At 39.0% G+C, this 19,905-nt stretch overlaps 3 protein-coding genes across 3 annotated transcripts; 1 reads left to right on the top strand and 2 right to left on the bottom strand.

Moving 5' to 3' along the window:
* Positions 1-5,074: 5,074 nt before the first annotated feature.
* On the top strand, positions 5,075-8,659 carry LOC124460541 (importin-4-like). Its single transcript, XM_047011564.1, has one exon. The coding sequence runs from the start codon at positions 5,298-5,300 to the stop codon at positions 8,550-8,552; it is 3,255 nt and encodes a 1,084-aa protein (XP_046867520.1). The 5' UTR covers positions 5,075-5,297; the 3' UTR covers positions 8,553-8,659.
* Positions 8,660-15,601: 6,942 nt separating this feature from the next.
* LOC124460546 lies at positions 15,602-16,834 on the bottom strand. The gene has a single exon (XM_047011569.1). It carries the CDS (start codon positions 16,832-16,834, stop codon positions 15,602-15,604), a length of 1,233 nt encoding a protein of 410 aa, XP_046867525.1.
* A 1,202-nt stretch (positions 16,835-18,036) lies between these two features.
* On the bottom strand, positions 18,037-18,771 carry LOC124460545. Its single transcript, XM_047011568.1, has one exon. It carries the CDS (start codon positions 18,769-18,771, stop codon positions 18,037-18,039), a length of 735 nt encoding a protein of 244 aa, XP_046867524.1.
* Positions 18,772-19,905: the final 1,134 nt, after the last annotated feature.

The raw sequence follows: 19,905 nt of genomic DNA, 5'->3' as shown, positions 1-19,905 counted from the left end.
GATCAAATTTAAATTTTGGGATCTGAGATTTTGCATCCAATACTATCATATTAGTAAATTTTATGGGGACGCTCCAAATTTTTTCACCTATGCTTCTTCTAGAACTATCATACTTTATCTTATCCGCGTTATAAGTAGGGTTGCAATAGATCTTAAGATGGCTAAGTAAAACGCATACGCACCGACAGACGGTCAGATGGATATTACTATATCGACTCAGCTTCTCATGCTGATCAAGAATATATATACTTTATAGGGTCGGAAACGTCTCCTTCTGTGCGTCACAAACATCTGACCAATTTTATAATACCGTCTGCAGGGGTATAAAAACACTCAATTGTTATTTGCGATCTATGTTTATTATATTTTAATAAGATTTTATTTTCTTCGGCAAAAATTGCTGTTTAATAATACGTACATAAATTTGGTATCAAACGAAAGGGAAAATTCCACGAGCAAGACCTCAGGGGTGCGCCTTGTCGATTTATTATGTAGTTTTTGTATAATTAACAAAAGAAAAATTGTGTTTTTGGCGGGACTATAGCAAAAAGGAAATGTTTCCGGCTAAAAGAAGCTGTCAAATTTTAAGATAGTGTTGCCAAATACCAAATTTCGGATACTCGAATACGCGGGCTTTTAGAAACTTTTGTTCGCACTATTCTCAACAAAGGAAAATATTGTTGAGTTCACATTATTTCTTTCTTTTAGAGAACAAACATAGTTCAGAATACAATATTCGGCTGCCAGAGCAGTCGAGTATTCCCTAATTCAATAATGTAGATCAAAATATTTGTCTGCCAGGGCGGTCGAACAACGCGCCATATAAAAAATAGCATTTGCCAACACTGAAATCTAGCTTTACCCGATTTTTTCACTTTTCAACACTAAATTCTCGAGTAGCTTAAGTAAATATTTACCAAAAATTGTATACAGCAAAAAAAACAACGCTTAGTAGGCAATTCAAAATTATTACAAATTAAACTATGAAAATTCATCTATTTGTTTATTTGTATTTTTGACCATTTCAAACCCCAAGAGTCAGTGGAGGGTTAATCAACACACTGTACAGCCATTTCATTCGCACTCACTATACAAAGTGCCTCTTACTTACAGTTATTGCAAGCATAGCTAAGACAGTTCTGCTGCCGACGAGACTACTTTTGGGTTTTTGCTGTTTGCTGCTGCTGTCGGGTTTCTCGCTTTCGGTTTTTCACTTTTGCTGCTGCTGTCAAAATTTTCTATTTCGGTTATTTGCTGTTGACTTTGCTGTCGGCTTTTGTGTTTTCGGTTTATGGCTGTTGCTTTTGCTTCGACTGTTCATAGTTTCCGAAGCAGAAGCAACAGCACACAGCAAGACTGTTGACAGTTTTCAAACCCTGACTTTTATACTCTGCTTTAAAAAAATAAATTAAATTTTTTCTCACAGACATTTTTTCCATGGGGGTAATACAGATAAGTATTGTCATACAATCAAATATATTTTGGTTTTTGGATTGATGCAAAACGCCGTTAAGTAGGTAAAAGGGACAAAAATTCGACAACAGGCAAGCAATCAGAAGACGCAGTAGGTAAAAAATATTTAAATCTTGAAATAGTTTTTATTAAAAAAAAACCCTTTTACCAAAAGAAAGAGAGGGAAATAGTAGGGCTGTTGAAAACACCTCTTTAAGAAAAAAAACACCTTTTTTGCAGGGCAACGAAGTCTATCTATGTATTTTTAATCCGATTTTGATGAGCAATATCTCATTCGACAGGAAATTTAATTGACTATCATGGTTCAAGTGTAGTTATACTTTAGTGTGTGTTAGTGGCGTAAAGTGACGTCAAGCAGAGAGACCAAAAAATTCCATACAAAATTAAATTTTTCATTTGGCTCCAAAATGGACCCTGGGGCCAAATTGAAAATTTGTGGTATGCAGTTTATCTTAGTTTTACTAGATCTAAAACTTTTTCTTTGAGTCCAAATGTGTACGATCAATTTTACAAATTTTGAAAATGTGTCTTTTTTTTTTTATCAAAACCCATATAAAAAAAAAACCCATTAGAGATATGCCCCCGAAATTTACAGAACACCATCTCAATAGAATAACCAATTGAACGTTATAAATTAACATATCAAAACTTTTCACCAACATTAAGTAACAATCGAATGAAAACAGAATTTAAGGTAAAAAAAAAAAATTTTTTGCCGCCACTGTATGTAAATTTCATAGCATACCTACTCCAATTTTTATGAAAATGTTTCTTCTAGAGCTATATGATATAGTGGTCCGATCCTGATGGTTTTCATACTTTATTTTTCCCGGGTAATAAAAAAGCCCGCTAGTTCTTAAGACGTCTGAGTAAAACGCAAACGCACAGACGGACGGACGGACGGACATGGCTATTTGAACTCGTCTCGTCTTGCTGATCAAAATTATATATACTTTATATGGTCGGAGATGCTTCCTTCTATGCGTTGCACACTTCTGACCAAAATTAATATACCCTTTGTGTAAGGGTATAAAAAACAAAGAGTTTGAAGTTAGTTTAATTTCTTGCTGTTGGTTGACACTTCGGCGGAAATGCCCATATACGAAATATGGTGTCTCTAGCTAGAACAGTCTTTAAGAAAACCACTTTTGTTTCAATTGCAGGGGCGGAAAGGGGCGTGGCAAAAATTTAAAATAAACTTGATAACTTTACATACTACACGAGTCTATATACCAAATTTAGTACCTCTACCTTTTATAGTCTCCGAGAGCTATGTAGGTGTTCATACGGACAGATGGACAAGGCTAGATCGACTAGGCTGTACATGCTGATCAAGAATATATGTATTAGGTGTTTGGTGAACGTCGTAGATACTTCCTAAAGCCTTTCTCGTCAAATAAAACTATCTTGCAATCCGAAAATAATCCTAGGTACACCAAAAACAACAGTAGCATAAGCATAATGATATTTGCATGCTTTTCTTACAACTTCGCTGGCAACGGAAATATGGATAGTTATGTTTATGTATTTGGCAAATAGTTCAAAAGCATGGTCGCAAATCCCCTTGAAGCCTTGTCAGGACCTCATCGATTCGATGATCCGCCGATGCGATGCCGGTATTTAAAAAAAAAGGCTATACAACAAAGTATTAGACATTACTAAGTAAGAAGAGCTCAAAAAATCACTTTTGAATTAAATTAAACTATTTTTTTTTTGTCTCCTTTGTAACCACTACTACAAATTTGAACAGGCACTTTTTGGTGTATTTGGCAAAAGTCGTTAAAAAATTATATAAAAAAACGGAATCTAATAACAATTCTCATCTTTATATTCCATTCTTTGAAAAATATGAAATAAAAATTTAATTTTTAATGTTTAACATGTCGAAAAATTAGTATAAATGTTGCAAGGTGATGCGCTACTATATTTTTGAACACAGCTGTATGTGGTCGGGTATGGTATAAAAAGAATAACAATGAACTTAAAATTTAAGTATTTTATAATTTTTATGTAAAAGTCCATAGGACAACATAGCGACAATTGTCCCTCCTGTCTAGGTTTAGTTCTCTTTTCTTTCATTCAATATATTCAGTTTTGTACAATCGCTTAAACAATAAACACACATTACTCCCTCACTTGTCCGTAATTCATAATCTACTATATATTGTTCAGCCAAAAAGACAGTGATCTAGATTAACCGCATCTCGCCCTAATCCATCCCTTTGAGTTAGATTCCATCAACGGCTAACCCAAACGGAAACCAGTGAACGGACCTATCATCTTGATTTGTATACATGATATGTACCAGAGATCTGCAAAATTCACTTTTTTCTCAATTCCACTGACTGAACGAAAGTCAGCGTTGAATGTAAATCAGCTCATGCTGATGAGCATACGAATTGCGTTTATGCACAGCCTTCGGTACACATTTTAGCTTGGCCGAATAATCGTGCCATGCGGCTCAACCGATGAAACATTCATATGTACGCGAACTCACTGTTGAGTTTATTCATGGTCAATGTGCTACCGATCTTTTGGGCGTATGTTGTTTCGGCTCGACATTGATTTAACTCAACTCGTATGAGTTTGTTCATATGCTAAGTCAAGGAAATCAAAATAAGTAATTTCACAACAGATTATATATTTTCATATTCAATGACAACGGCTAAAGGAAAATTAAAAAATTAATGAAATAAAATAAAAAAATATTTCACTTACATATCTATCTATATACACTGCGCGTCATTAGGTTAGGTCAGGTTGTATGTACGTACATATGTAGGTATATAAAAATATTGTGTGAGCACCTACGACCGCTATGCATTCAAAAACTACTGAACCGATTGCGTTCAAATTTTGGCACACTGTGGAATCAGGTTCAAGCATTTTTGTCTACTTTCTTATAGTAGGCGGGGGCAGTTACATGTCAACCACGTGGTAAGAAATTCATTCATTCCTGTTTCAGTTACAAACGAAATAATGCAGGTGGTGTTTTGATCGCTGTCGATTCAGCGTTCTCGTCTGAAATTGTCCAGTTATCCAATCAGGAGATTGAATTTGTCTGTGTTAAAATTTCTTTAAATTCTTTTTCTGCCTATATTACTTGTTCGTATATTCCACCACAGTCCGACTTGGCAGTATACATTCACCATTTGGAAGCTATTCAACTTGTTTCCTCATATCTCTTGGTCAAAGACTTACTCGTTGTTCTGGGAGATTTTAATTCACCTGAGATTGCCTGGACCCTTTCATATGATTCTTTATTACTGTTGCCCTCCTCGTCACATTGTTTCATAGATGGTCTGCTTGAGTTGTCCCTAACTCAAATAAATCCTGTCCGGAATAGTCGTGACAGATCACTCGATCTGGTATTTGTGTTGGATTCTCCCAACTGCGCTGTGTTCAGGACTGATCCTTTAGTTATCTCTGAAGATAACTTTTATCCAACTCTGGATGTAACCATTGACCTTCCTTTTGGGGTTATTTCTCGAACAATGCGAGCGATCACCTATGCCTTGAAAATTTAGTTCGTATGTCAAAACTTACATCCTAAACATGCTACAGCAGTAAAGTTAGTTACAAATAGTCATTCGTAGTGTACGCACGTGTGCACAAGTTAATATTTAAATTATATATTTCTAAATATATTTGTTAGTGAAATTTACGGGAGCCCTAAATTTTATGAAACGTGTTTATATATTTGATTGTTCAGCCCTGCATAGTTTTTTTGCAATTTTCCTCGTTACTATTCCCGCGACCAAGGAAAAGTGTCAATTTTTTGTGATATCCTTTTTTAATCTCGACCTAATATTTAAATTAAAACAATGACACTACAATTGGATCAAATCATCGAGGGTCTGCTTTGCTCAGATAACAATAGGATACAGTTGGCCACTGCCGAATTTGCTAAGGCCTATGATGATCCAGAGACTTTATGGACGTTGTGCCAAATTATCGTATCGCCACGTGACACACAAGTACGGCAATTGTCTGCCGTTTTATTGAACAAGCGTATAAAGGAGCTTCGTCACTGGCAAATGGTTTCGCAACAGCGGCAGGAAGCCATCAAACAAGCCATCATGGAGGCCCTTATATTGGAGAAAGAAAAAAAGGTGAAGAATATAATTGCGCAATGTGTAGCCTCCGTGATCCGTCATGACTCTTCTACGAAGGACGTATGGTTAGGGCAAGTTCTGAAATTCATTTACGAACGTTGCAGTCTGCCCGATGCGAAAGAAAGTGAGCTCGGATCATCGACTTTTGCCACATTAACTGATTCAGCGCCCGACCAATTTGTCAATCACATGGACTCGATTTGCGAAATGTTTGCCTCAGTCCTTGTTAATGCTGAGACGCGGGGAGATTTGGCTTCACCCACTGTATCCAACATAATAGTTGGCATGTCTAATCTAATGCCATTTGTCAGTGGTCACACAACACCAGAACGGACTGTGCTCAAGGTGATGCCGTTGCTTATCAAAGCAGTTTCGGCATTCGTCGTTAAAGGGAATGCAGATGATTTTTCTATCGTTTTCGACATATTTGACAGCATGGCCGAATATGTTCCCAAATTGTTCAATAACAACATAAAACCTTTAATGGAGTTCTGCCTGACCACCGCCAACAACAAGCAGATCGAAGATGCCATTCGAATTCAAGTAGTGATATTGATTGGTTGCATTGTGCGGCTAAAAAAGAAGGACATAGCCAAACAAAAATTATTGGAGCCAATTCTACAGGTTATCTTTGAAATGATGTGCTGTGAAACTGACAGTGATGACGCCGAGGAACTTTCCACCGATGGGAATGGTCCCGTCACAGCGGCCACACAAACTCTTGATTTATTGGCCTTAAACATGTCGACAGAAAAGCTGATACCTCCACTACTGCTATTGCTGGAACTGGCTCTCCAAAATGCTGATCCCTACCGTCGTCGAGCAGCCTTCCTTTGTATGGCTGTCATTGCCGATGGCTGTGCTGAAACCATATGCAGGAAATACCTAGAGATAATGCTAAACATTATAAAGAGTGGTATAGCCGATCAAGCGCTCGTAGTTCGCAAAGCTGCCTTTTTCACTTTGGGCCAGTTTTCTGAGCATCTACAACCGGAAATATCCAAATTCGCTCCACAGATATTGCCCGTTCTTTTTGATTTTCTGCATCAGTTGGTTGTGGAGCTAAAGATGGGTCAACCCGAACCGAAACATTTGGAGCGCATGTTTTATGCTTTGGAAACGTATTGCGAAAATTTGGAAGATAACATTGTGCCGCATTTGCCATTGCTGATGGACCGACTTTTCGAAACTTTGGATAACAATAATTCGCCGCGCTTGCGGGAATTAGCCTTGTCGGCTGTCGCATCTACTGCCACGGCAGCAAAAGAACATATGATGCCATATTTTCCAAGAATTGTGACCATATTTCAAGCATATTTGGTAAAGGAGTGTGCTGAGGAAGCGAATTCTTTGCGTATTCAAGCAATAGATACATTGGCCGCAATTACCCGGGAGATAGGAAAGGAAAATTTCATACCATTGGCAAATGATACAATGACATATTGCTTGATGATGTTGTCAGAGGGTCCAGACGACCCAGACATCCGTCGCTCCATTTACAATTTAATGGGTGCTCTATCCAAAGTGGTCAATGAAAGCATGGCTTATGTGTACCCCAAGATAATGGATCGTGTGATAGAATCTGTTATTTCTTTTGAAGATATTCTGCCCATTGTTCAGGAGAATGCCGCACGCTCCTTATATTTAGAGGGAGAAGAAAATGGATTTGACAGAGAAATCGATCTAGACAATACAGACGATGAAGATGATGAGCTCGATGGTTTTACAGCTGAAAACGATTTTGTCATGGAGAAAGAAGAGGCCATTTTGGCTCTTAAAGAATTCGCAACCAATACCCGTAGTGCTTTTGCCCCGTATCTGCAATCAGCCTTCGAGAATGTGTACAAAGTGATAAATCATCCGCAAGACTCAATTCGTAAAGCAGCCGTGGAAACCATATGTGAGTTTGTGGCCGCACTGCATCGTCTAGGTGATACTGACGGTGTGAGGTGGGCAAGTGAGATTGCCATGCCAAAATTTGTACAAATAATTCGCAAAGATGAGGAACGTACTGTGGTTATCCATTTGCTTGAAGTGATGACTGATTTATTGAGAGAGATTAAGACTGCGGCTGTCCCTTCGCAAGAGATAAGTGAACTAATCTTTAATTGTATTAAAGATGTTTTAAACGCAAAAATGGCATGTCAATTCAATGAACCAAGTGAAGCCGGCGATGAAGAAGACCCAGAGGATAGTGAATACGACGAGATTCTTATTGAGAATGCTGGCAATTTGTTTCCCATGTTCGGACTTGCCATTCAACCAGAACAGTTCTCATTGTATTTTGGCAGAATTTTCAATATCTTTACCAATAAGTTGAACAAGGCCAAGCGTAACGATTCTGCTGAACAGAGAGCTTTTGTCTATGACGTTTTGGCCGACTCCGTTAAATCTTTGGGCTCCTGTGTGGTCACCTATTTTGATATCCTCTGCCCCTTGTTCATAGGCGGGGTGAGCGATAAGGATGCCAAGGTTCGTAAAAACTGCTTCTTTGGCTTGGGTGAACTGGTACTCTACGCGGAGGAAAAATCGTTTGAAACATACCCTGTAATTTTGCAAACTCTCTCCAATGCCATATCAAAGGAGCTGAATCCTTCGGCAATGGATAATATATGCGGCGCCGTGGCCCGTCTTCTGGTGCTTAATCATGAAGCTGTACCTTTAGCTCAAGTTCTGCCTGTTTTTCTTAATCATTTACCATTGTGCGAAGATACCGAAGAGAATGATATGATTTTGAAAGCATTCTGTGCTCTCTATATGAAAGCGCATTACAGTATTGTAGACTTCATCGAACAGATGCTGGCAATTGTCATTGATGTTCTATATAAAAAACAGATGCCAGATAAAGAAAGCACAGCCAGTGCCATTGAATTCGTCAAAGAGATCCGTCAGCAATACCCAAATAAGTTCAATAATGTTATCAATTCGAATCAGGAGGTGTATGCTTTTGTAAATTCTCTGTAAAATGACATCCATATTTTCGCACACCTTCTACCTTTTGTTATTGTTGTTATTATAATTATATGTTTTAAAGTAAGACTTAAAAAAGGACGTTGTCCACAGATTTTGGACCAAGACGAAGATTTTTTAAAGCAAAGCTGGCAAGTTTTGGATTTTTGTTTTCCTTAGTTTTCCACCATTCTAGCACATTAAAGTCATTACATATTTTCACATATTCCTTACAGTAGCCTCCCATTTCATCTGTAGTTGTTTTCAACGTATTTAATGTGGACACTTTAAAAAGATGGGGTAAAAAAATGGGCATCTTTATCTTTAGTTTGTGGGGTTGTTGTTGAATTAAGCGGATCAACCAAACCACAGCTGTCATATGAAAATTGAAACACGCTATCTGAAATTGGAGTACATGGACAATCTCATCTTGATCAATTGCATGTTTAAAGCATGTTGCATGTTTTAAGCAGGCGGAAATAAATTATGCCATACATCGATGTTTGGGACCCAAATTTCCTCAACATTATTAATTGTTCTTTCTTTTAAGACCAATATAGGAGATACATCTGTCGCTTGTGGCTCACATAGAAGCAGCATTTGGTAATTGAAACTACGTAGCATAGTGATGGGGAACTGCAAAGTTGTTGCTTTTTGAATATAACTTCGAAATGCCTTATTCAACTAACTGCTGAAGCGTTGATATATGGGCATTTCCGCGGTGTAGCTGCAGACGTTTGTACACATTGAAAGTTAAAAAAAAGTTAAAACACGACGCTATCTTAAATAATAAATTTACTTTATTGCATGTTTCTTGTGTTGAACTTTATTTAACACTCAAGAGAATGTAAGCTGTAGTGTATTTTTATTTTTAAATGTTCTAAAATGTGACGCAGTTTGCACGGACAAAAACGGAAGTCTTTTTGGAAGCCATTTGCATAAGGAAGAATTTCAGCGAAACTAAAGATAATTTTAAGTTTAAAAAAAATTTTAAGGATCATTCTTGAATGGTATTTTGAAAATATTTTTGATTCATATGCAAAACTTTCATATTTTTCTTTAGAAAAATATATTAAAGTTTTTCGCACGGACATGTCTAACGGACCTTTTTTTCCTTGGTGTTATACAGCAGTTTTGTCATAAAATCAAATATATTCAGGTTTTTTCATTACACTTAAATCTAAAAGCAGTTACAAATTGCACAAGTATTGTAATAATATTTAAAATTAAACATAAAATTAAAAACAAAAACCAGAAGGCCGGGGCTAACTTTGTCCACGTCAAAGTTTGGAAACCCTTGCAACTTTTTTCCTTACCTATAGCCATCAAAGTGAAAAGACGTTTTATCTAAAAGGCTAATGTTTGCGAATGAACGGCCTACATTACAGCCTAGGTGTAATAAACTTACCAATATTAAATTTCACAATAGCTCAGAAAATAACGAAGTTATTAAAAAAAGTCACTGTTCGTGACTTTGCCATTTGTATGGGAGCTATATGATATAGAATTCCGATCCGGCTGAACTCGAGATATACAACGCCTGCAGTATATATAAGCCTACATGCTACATAATTTCAGCTTTATAGCTCTTACGGTCTAGGAGAAGTTTGCGCTGATCCAGACGAACGGACGGACAGACGGACGGACATGGCTATTTGAACTCGTCTCGTCGTGCTGATCAAGAATATATATACTTTATATGGTCGGAGATGCTTCCTTCTATGCGTTGCACACTTCTGACCAAAATTAATATACGTTTTTTGCAAGGGTATAATAATTTTTTTTTTTGACGATGCCGTTTACCCTACCAAATGTACCGAACTTAGTACTTAGAACGGTAGAAATTCACACATACCATGTCGAACGGACAGACTTTAAAATTTTTTCCAAATTCAATTAACTAATTTTTTCCTATTTTGTTTTTTTTTCCAATTTATAGTTGAAAACTATATTTGCTCCCAACTTTTTAATTTCTCTTGAGTTCTGAGTCTCTTGATTTTTGGCACAATGTGAACTAATCTCTTTTTCGGTATCAAACGGAACTTATAAAAGTGGGCAAAGAAAATTCGAGAATTTACAAATTATGCTTGTTGCATTATAATCGCGACTTTTTTGTTAAACCCTTTTCCTTGTAAAAGCTTGCCTACAAAAGATAGATAATAAAAAAATAAAATAAAAATGATTTTATCACTTTGCATTCAATTTGCTTATTACGGTGAACTAATATATTCTTAAAATACATAAAATATTAAAATTTAAACGTTTTCTGATAAGATAAATTCTTAAAAAACATAGAGTTTCAAGATGGTTTAAATTTTTGCTCTTGGTTGACACTTCCGCGGAAATGCCCATATTTATAATCAACAGTTGTTGGGTTTCTTGCTTCTCTTTTACAATTTCGTTCATATAATACCAATTATCTACAATGGACTTAAACATTTCGAAGTTTGAGTTCCATCGTGTCGGGCAATGGTTTTTCAACGAAGTTTTCAGTTGATATTGCAAGTTTGCTTTCTTAAAATAGCGTACAAGTTCGGCTACCTACAACGAATCATTAAAAGCCCGTTTCGGGACATTTGCTAGCAAATGACTGCTGCAGTTTAATCCAACGTTTCCTTCCAAGGCTTTTATAATATTGGTGATTCTGCCAGTTACAAACTTTACTTTCTCCAAATTATTGAGGCCGAACTCGGCGAACAGTGTGTATTAACTTGCTTAAATTGTTTGCAGACGTTGAGCGTCGGAAATCCATGGATTTGGGGCTCAAAATCAATTCGAAAAGTTGTTTTTTTTTTTGGAAGTGTAAAGTCACTTCTACAAAGTTTCTATGAACGTAGTTGTCAGACCACAAATCAATAATAGCGGTTGCACCACCATTCTCCACAATGTGGGCTAATTCATCTTTTATTTGATGCTTTTTGTCGTCCGCGATTTAGTGCGTTGTTCGAGACAACGATGTTGCATCAGTCAGCATGTCTTCAATGTCCACATCTTCTCCATAATTTGCACCAAAATGAATTAAAAATCTTGCAAGTTTTTTAAGTTCAAGTCCATTGATTGCTGAAAAGGGTTGGCAATCTTCAGTAACCCATGCTACGCAAGCATCTGTAACTGCATTTTTTTCCTCCGCCGTAACAGTTTTTAACACTTTACTTTCTTTTAGCGACTTGCAGCATTTATGTCGCGCTAAAGTAGACGAATATTTTAAGATTATTACTGCACGATCGACAGTACAAAAATACATGTAAAACAGTGCCATCCTCATTCATAATCTCTGCTAAAATATTCCAGACAAAGCTTCTCCCCTTATTTCGGGCTGCCAATGTGTAGATATTTGTGCGTATTTTTTCTAGAATAGCCTGCTCCACAGCGTCGAAATGACAAAATTAAACTAATTGTGCTCATTTCAACCTACAATCGCAAGCATTTTCAAAAACAAAAAGAAACAGTAAAAACAACAACATAACGGTAATGCATCTACACGAGTTAAGTGGCTTCAGCAGCATGAGCTGATCTTCACTCAACTCTGATTTTCAGTGATGTGAATTGAGTAAGAATTTGGGCGTATAACTAAATCAAGGAAAAAAATCAATGTTCAGCCGAATAAACTCAGTAAGAAAAAATTATGATCGCTTTGGAATAAAAAAAGTCAAAAGTGAGTTCGTGTACATACGAATGTTTGGTCGGTTGGGCTTAATGACACGATTATTCGGCTATTTTTGTTTATGATTTTTTTTGCCATCACGCCAAGCCGTTCTCTGGTATGTACAAATGAACCAGAGCATGATGAAATAAGTATAAGGTGGTCCAATCGGCAGCAGCGCTGCTCACGACGAGGTCTTATTTCAAATGTCGTTCGACTTCGTGGTTAGTTATCAGTTGTCGGTTTACATTTTTTTCATGCATAGGACCGTACGATTTGCCGACGGGACCACCTTGTTCTTATTTCACCATGGTGTGAGCTATGAATTGTACATGACTCTAATAGACGGGAAAATCTTAAATATACCCAATTTGTGGAGCTGGCCCGAAAGATTTTATGAGTATTACCAATCCATTCTCATTAAAGTATAAGCCGAAACCTGGAGTCTTCTGGTGACAACAATGTAAAGCTGTTGGGACAAGAAGAGCTGGCGGCCGTTGCTAGATTTTTTTTGCTGCAGGATTTCGCAAAACGGACTGTTTTGCATTTTCGTTGCTGCTACTGCTTGATAAAAATTGCTTATAGTTAAGTATTTGTTGATTAATTGGTATTTTGTAGAGCTCGAAAACTATAGATATATCCCATTCGATATTTTCGATGTTTGAGAGTAAAAATTCGATACTATCGTTTTTTACTCATGCCCATTATTTGATACCCAAGCTTATTTTCTAAGAAATAATAATGTTGGAAATAAACTTTGCAAAATGAAATTACAAGCAACTTTTAATTATTTTAAACATGTATTTAGTATAAAACATCTGCTTAGGAAATTAAATTTAATTTTGTTTTCCAAAAAACCAAAAAACAAAAAGCACATTTTGTCAGTTTTTGGAGGCCTAATGAGATCAACTCTATTAAGGCATAAATGAAATTAAACTTCATTTTGTTTTACAAAAAGTCAAATTAACAAATTGTCATTAGACATCTAAGATCTAATGAGATCAATTCTCTTAAAAAATAAATCAAATTAAACTTCATTTTGTTTTACAAAGAGTCAAATTAACAATTGGTCAATAGACATCTAAGATCTAATAAGATCAATTCTCTTAAAAAATAAATCAAATTAAACTTCATTTTGTTTTACAAAAAGTCAAATTAACAATTTGTCATTAGACATCTAAAATCTAATGAGATCAATTCATTTAAAAAATAAATCAAATTAAACTTCATTTTGTTTTACAAAAAAAAAAAAAAAAAAAAAATCGCATTTTGTCAATCTTCACAGTTCAATGAGATCAATTGTCTTAAAATAAAAATTCAAAACAAAACAAAAAAATCACTCTATCTTAAGGCTCGTCTTAGCTGACTCAAGACTGTGCAACAGACCACAAGTTACTGGTATGCATAAAGATATGGTAACATTTGTATTTGATGACAATTGGGTCGTCGCACTTTCAAATGGCGCCAATAAGTTTGATAAGTCGGATAATATTACCAGTTCGTCCACAGTGAATGGTTGTGGCGCTTTTGAAGTGTTTAGGAAAACTTTTCCAATAGCCTCGTGCGTTTTTAAAATTCTCTGTATCATGCGATACGCGCTGTTCCATCGAGTTGGAACTTCCTGCTGTGGACTATATTTAATGTCCACATCTTGGTAATCTTTCAGCTTTTTGTATGATGTAGAGCTGGACTTAAAATATGTGACAGTGGTTTTACATTTCGTAAGTATATCCGCTAAGCAATCTAGCTTAAGACAGCTCTGCACAACTAAGTTTATTGTGTATGCGAAGCAGGGTATATTTCGAATTTTAAGTAAATCGCACGCTTTAACCATCGCACCAGCATTATCTGTCACTATTGCGACTATTTTCGACGAAATCTTCCATTTGTTAAATACAGTTTCCAATGTGTCCTTGATATTTTGTGCAGTGTGATTGGTTTCCGACAATAATTTATTTGTAGATAGTACGGCAGTTTGCAGCTTAAACTCATTTGTTATGAAAGTGCATGTTACTGTAATGTATGCTTCATTGGCCAACGACGTCCACAGATCCGTTGTTGTTGCGCAATAATCAATTTTTTTTATCAATTTGATGGTTTTTGCTTCATATTGTTCCGCCATTAGCACATTTTTCAAAGTCTTGCGCGATGGCAACTTATATTTTGGATCGAATACATTAAGCATACTTCGAAAGCCAGTGTCTTCCACAACTGAAAATGGCCGCATGTGAGTAGCAATGTACTTCATTACAGCCGTATCTAATTCCCCGTTTCGACGAGAATTCGCATCATACTTTGTAGTGACAAAAGCATCAATCCTTGGTAATGACGCCGGTAAATCTCCAACGTTTATTGTTGGATGCACACGCTTCATATGATCAAAGAGATTTGACGTGTTTCCGCTGGTTTTATACACTTTTTCGCACGAAAGACACTTCGCCGACTTACCGTCATTGGACTTTGCAAAAAAAGTCCAAACTGTTGACTTCCCAAGTCTAGACCTTTTTGTTTCCTTATTTTCCTCATCTGAGCTGATATGTTCTGCTTCTTCGTTGTCTACGCTGTAATAGAACACGACACATGACGACAAAATCTCAATTAAATTGGGTCATCCCACCTTATGTATGTATTAGCTAAAGAGAACTACACATATATATCAATAAATAAAGTAGCAGTCTAAAACTCCTGGTTTGCACCCTGTAACTGTCGACATAGGTCAGCAAAACACAAAGGTTAGTGACACTACGATCCTTTTGCTCAAAAGGATGGAGGCAGAACGGACAAACTTACTCCCGCTGTTCCAACAGGACTTCACCTCGATTTCCAACAAGAGTAACCCGAACCACTTGAATTATATTGATAGACTTTAGAGAAGATGTTTAGTATGCATATGACTGCTCAATGGGATTCATAAACGACTAGCAAAAACAGCCTGTGGGGGTGTTCTTTGTGAACGTCATAGCTAGTATGTTCACAGCGTATTTTATGTATGTCGGCTATCCATATTAACCGAATCCCTTATGTAGAAAATGTTCAGGTTGTGACGTGGGACAGCTCCAAAAAAGTTCGCGAGTCGAACATATACCCCGAGCCCTCTAACCAAACAATTGAACGCCGGTTTTGTGTTGTATTGCGCTATATTCAGTTGCATAATTTGTGGGGCAAATCGATCGGTTAGATCGGTTGGCTGAAACCTTTATTTCAATGTTAATTCAAATTTCTCACATGTTTTTATTTTATTTTACATTTGTGTTTTTCTCTCCTTTTCACGTCTTTCCTGCTTGCCTAATTTTCGGTGACTAGCGCGCCGTCATAGCGGGCCGCCGCTCTGTCACCAGTGCAAGCAAAGACAAAGTAAATTCTAACTGTTCTTCTTCGAATAAGAGAGAATAAAAACCAGGGGCGGGTTGGGTAAGCCTTTCTACTGGCGCGGGGCGGCAATTAAGCCTGCACCGCAACATTCCCCACCCCGTAATTCACCAGCGTCTTCGTGCGGGGGATTACTCTCCAAATTCAGTACGGCCAGCTTCACTGTTGGTCGCGTCACAAGTCCATCTACTGTGCGAACGACTGCGCTTCGCACCTGTCCGTCTTTCCCACGATGAACGTCGATCACTCTTACCTTTGGCCACGTATTACGTTTAGCGGCATCGTCTACAATTATTACCACGTCACCTACTGCTATCGGCTTGAGCTGTGGTTGGAACCATTTCGTGCGCCTTGTGATTGTAGGTAGATACTCTCTTAGCCACCTCTTCCAGAAACGGTCGGCAATTTGGCTGGCAACACGATACTCTTTAGCAAGTTGCGGACCAGACTGTTCCAGTAAACCGCTCTCACGTAGGCCATTAGAACTGCTTTTTAGAAAATTGTTCGGCGTTAATGCTTCCGATTCGGCGCTTTCTAAAGACACATAGGTCAGAGGCCTTGAATTTAAAATTTGCTCAACGTCAGCAAACGCTCCTCTTAACACCTCTTCCTTCAGGCCGGCCTTTGGCAGTATTTCTGAAAGTATAGATTTAGTAGAACGTACCAGTCGCTCCCAAACGCCGCCCATGTGCGGTGAACTGAAAGGGTTAAACTTGAACTCCAACGTTGGATACTGCTGCTCCACAGCTGAAGTTGATATCCGTTCTATGTGCTCCTTCAATACGCGGCTGGCTCCTCTAAAATTTGTACCATTGTCCGATAGTATGCAGCGCGGCACCCCTCTTCTGGCTACAAACGCCTTCAATACGCAGAGGAATGAGTCAGTTGACAGTGTTACAGCAATTTCTAGGTGTACCGCTCGGGTCGTAAGGCATGTGAATAACACGCCCCATCTCTTCTCGTGCCTGCGGCCCACTGCGACTTCAAATGGGCCGAAGCAGTCCACTCCAGTAAAGGTGAATGGTTGTGTGTGCGGCGATAACCTCTCCTTTGGTAAATCGCCCATCTTTGGTGGCACTGGTCGGGCCACTCGTATACGGCACGCTACACAGGCGTTCGCAACTTTTCTCACTAAAGCGCGTAAGCCGGTTATCCAGTACCGCTGTCGTACCTCGTTAACGACAATTTCATTGTGCAAATGGTAATTCTTCCTGTGATAGTACTCCACAATCAGAAACGTTACTCTATGGTTTTGCGGTAGTATAATGGGTCGTTTAGTGTCCATATCTACGTCTTCAATTCTGTCGATTCGTCCTTTGATACGTAGCACTCCTAACTCGTCCAGGTAAGGAGTGCACTTAAATAGCTTACTTTTCCTATTTGTTATGCTATGTCCTTCGTTTAAGCATCTGATCTCTTCTGGAAACTCCTCTTCTTGGCATGCACGAATAAAAACTGCATCGGTTTCCACATCGCGGTTAATAGCCAAAATGTTCCTCAGTTGTTCTTTGCAAGGCCTCTTACATATGCCTTGCAAAAAGTTTAGAATTCGCCTTTGTACCGCCCGTAGCTTTTCCAACGTTCCGGATCAGGTGTGATGCAAGCCAAGCTAGAGTTTCTTTTGACTTTCTCCTCATGGTGCAAGATACTTTCACTCGTCTTGCTCGGGCTCTGCTCCGCCATTGTGCTAGGCCATTGTGTCTCTTGTTCATACAAGAATCTCGGGCCAACAAACCACCTTGAATTGCCGCTCATGTCTGGCATCTTTGCCCATTTCGTGCCATCGTCTGCAACGTTATGCTGGGTGGGCACCCATCGCCAAGATAGCACGTCAGAGTCTTCCAGAATTTCTCCAACACGCAAAGCCACAAATTGATTGTATTTGCGGGCATCTGATCTAATCCAGCATAAAACGTCCTTTGAATCCGTCCAGAAAATACGCTGACATACTGCTACTGAGAGTTCTGGTTCGATGAATTTTGTCAGCCGTAAACCTAAAACAGCAGCCATCAGTTCCATCCGTGGTATTGAGACTGGCTTCAAGGGGGCCACTCGTGTTTTAGACGCTACCAGGGAACACTGGACTATTCCATTCACTTCTGCTCGCAGGTACACAAGCGCTGCATAAGCGTTGATGCTGGCGTCCACAAACGTGTGAAGTTGTACTCGTCTTGCACAACAAACCTTCGGCATGCACCTTGAAATCCTCACTTCGTTGATTTTGGGTAACAGCTTCACCCAAATTTTCCAGTCTTCTTGGTCCTTTTCCTGAAGAGGCTCATCCCAATCCGTTCCTGCTCGCCAGATATTCTGCAAAATAATTTTAGCACGAACAGTGAAAAAGCCAAGCAATCCAAGTGGGTCAAAAATTGACATAACCACACTTAACACAGTTCTTTTGGTCGGATAGTCTTTCGATGCTCTTTCCATCAAATCCGGCTTGACTACATACGTAAGTTGATCTGTCACGGGCAGCCACCACATGCCTTAAACCTTATCTTGCGTTTTTTCAAGGAATCCCACCTCCCTAGGCACGTCTCCTTCTTGGTTCTTGAGCGCTCTCACTACGCTCGCAGAATTCGAGGTCCAGCGCCTCATGTTGAATCCACCCTCCAAGTGAACTCTCTGCACCTCCATGGCCAACTCCGTCATCTCGTCTTCGGTGTTTGTCGACTCGAGCCAGTCGTCGACAAACGTGTTTCTACAAATGGCCGCAACAGCTCTTGGAGATTCTTTTCTGAACCGCTTTGCGTTGCGATTCTTTATGTAATTAGCTAAGGCCGGCGAGCAGGAAGCCCCGAATGTCATAACCTGCATCACGTACGTTTCTGCCGCTTTAGCCGAATTTCCACTGCGCCATAGAAACTTCTGAGCCGTCTGGTCCTCTGGGCGCACTCTTTCTTGGTGAAACATCTCACTTATGTCACCAGCCACTGCTACTGGTCGCTCCCGAAAACGTATTAGCACGCCAACTAGAGATGCCAGTATATCCGGGCCCTTTAGCAAGACGTCGTTCAATGACGTGCCTTTGACTTTCGCAGCTGCATCCCAGACCAGCCTCGTCTTGTTCTTGTTTGGGTTAGTGACTGTAAATATAGGAAGAAACCATGAACTTTTACCCTTATTTAGCTCACTTTCTGTTAATCTCCGGATGTATCCCTTTTCTTCATAGCTTTGCATAGTGTCCAACATAAAGCTTCTAAGGTCGATGTCCTTTGCCATTTTCGCTTCTAAACACTGAAGACGCCTCATGGCCATTGAGTATGAATCCGGTAGATCTACTTTGTCGAACCTCCATAATCTGCAACGCGCGCTCGACGCGTTCGATCTTAATGGCTTGCTTGGCACACGTGTTCCCGAAGACTCCATAGCGAAGTATTCTTTCATTGAAGCACATATGTGCAATATGTGTGAGAACGCCGCGACCACGTCGTCTCCTTCGGACTCCCGTATCTCCAAAGGCACACAAACTTTCAAATTATCCAGACCAATAATTAAGCTTGCTTTTACGTTACAGTAACTTAAATTTGGTAAATACTGTAGATGCTTTCTCGATGTTACCAGTTCGTCGATAACTGTTTGCGTAGGCAAGTCTAGCTTACGTACCGTGCGCAAACTCTTGAGTTCAAATCGCGTCGCACCTTGACACATCGACGACACTCCGACACTCACATACTTGGACGCGCTTTCCGTTTGAGTAACTTGACTGGTCCACTTTAAGCACAGTTCTTCGGCCGGGCCATCTAGTCCTAACTCGTCTGCCAGAGTTTCTTCAATCAAAGAGCAAGCGGCTCCCTCGTCCAGTAAGGCATGTGTCGCTAAATTTCGCTTCCTTCCGTATAACATGATTGGCATATATCTGAATAAAGCCTTGCTTGGTATATCTCCATGGAATAAAATTGGTGGATGAACTGGCTTATCATCCTCATTCGTCTGCCACTGCGATTTGCTTTCCTTGTAGTCCGCTGTCTCGTGGATCAACGAGTGGTGTATCTGCCTGCACCCATCGACACCACAACTTCGTTTACCTTTGCAATTCCGTAGCACGTGCTGATCAAAACAACAATAGCAGAGCCTCTTTTGCTGCACGAACTCCTTTCTCTGCTTTATGCTCATTTCTCGAAAGTGGCGACAGTCTGCTAGGTTATGACTCCCTGCACATTTGGGACACAAACGCATGCGTACTGCGTTTTCGTTTCCTGACTAGATCCACTTTGCAATTCGTTGTGCAGAAAAATTCGTTCTTTGGTTCTCTTTGCTCCATCCTTAGCTGGAACTGAGGCACACATTGCAATGCCAAACAGCCAATTGTCAAAGATAGACAAGTTAGCGACACATCCAATTAGAGTCATTCGG

This window comes from Drosophila willistoni, assembly GCF_018902025.1.
Source record: "Drosophila willistoni isolate 14030-0811.24 chromosome XL unlocalized genomic scaffold, UCI_dwil_1.1 Seg142, whole genome shotgun sequence".
NCBI lineage: Eukaryota > Metazoa > Arthropoda > Insecta > Diptera > Drosophilidae > Drosophila > Drosophila willistoni.
Note: the sequence above shows the minus strand (reverse complement) of the source record. Positions and strands in the feature narration are given on the sequence as shown.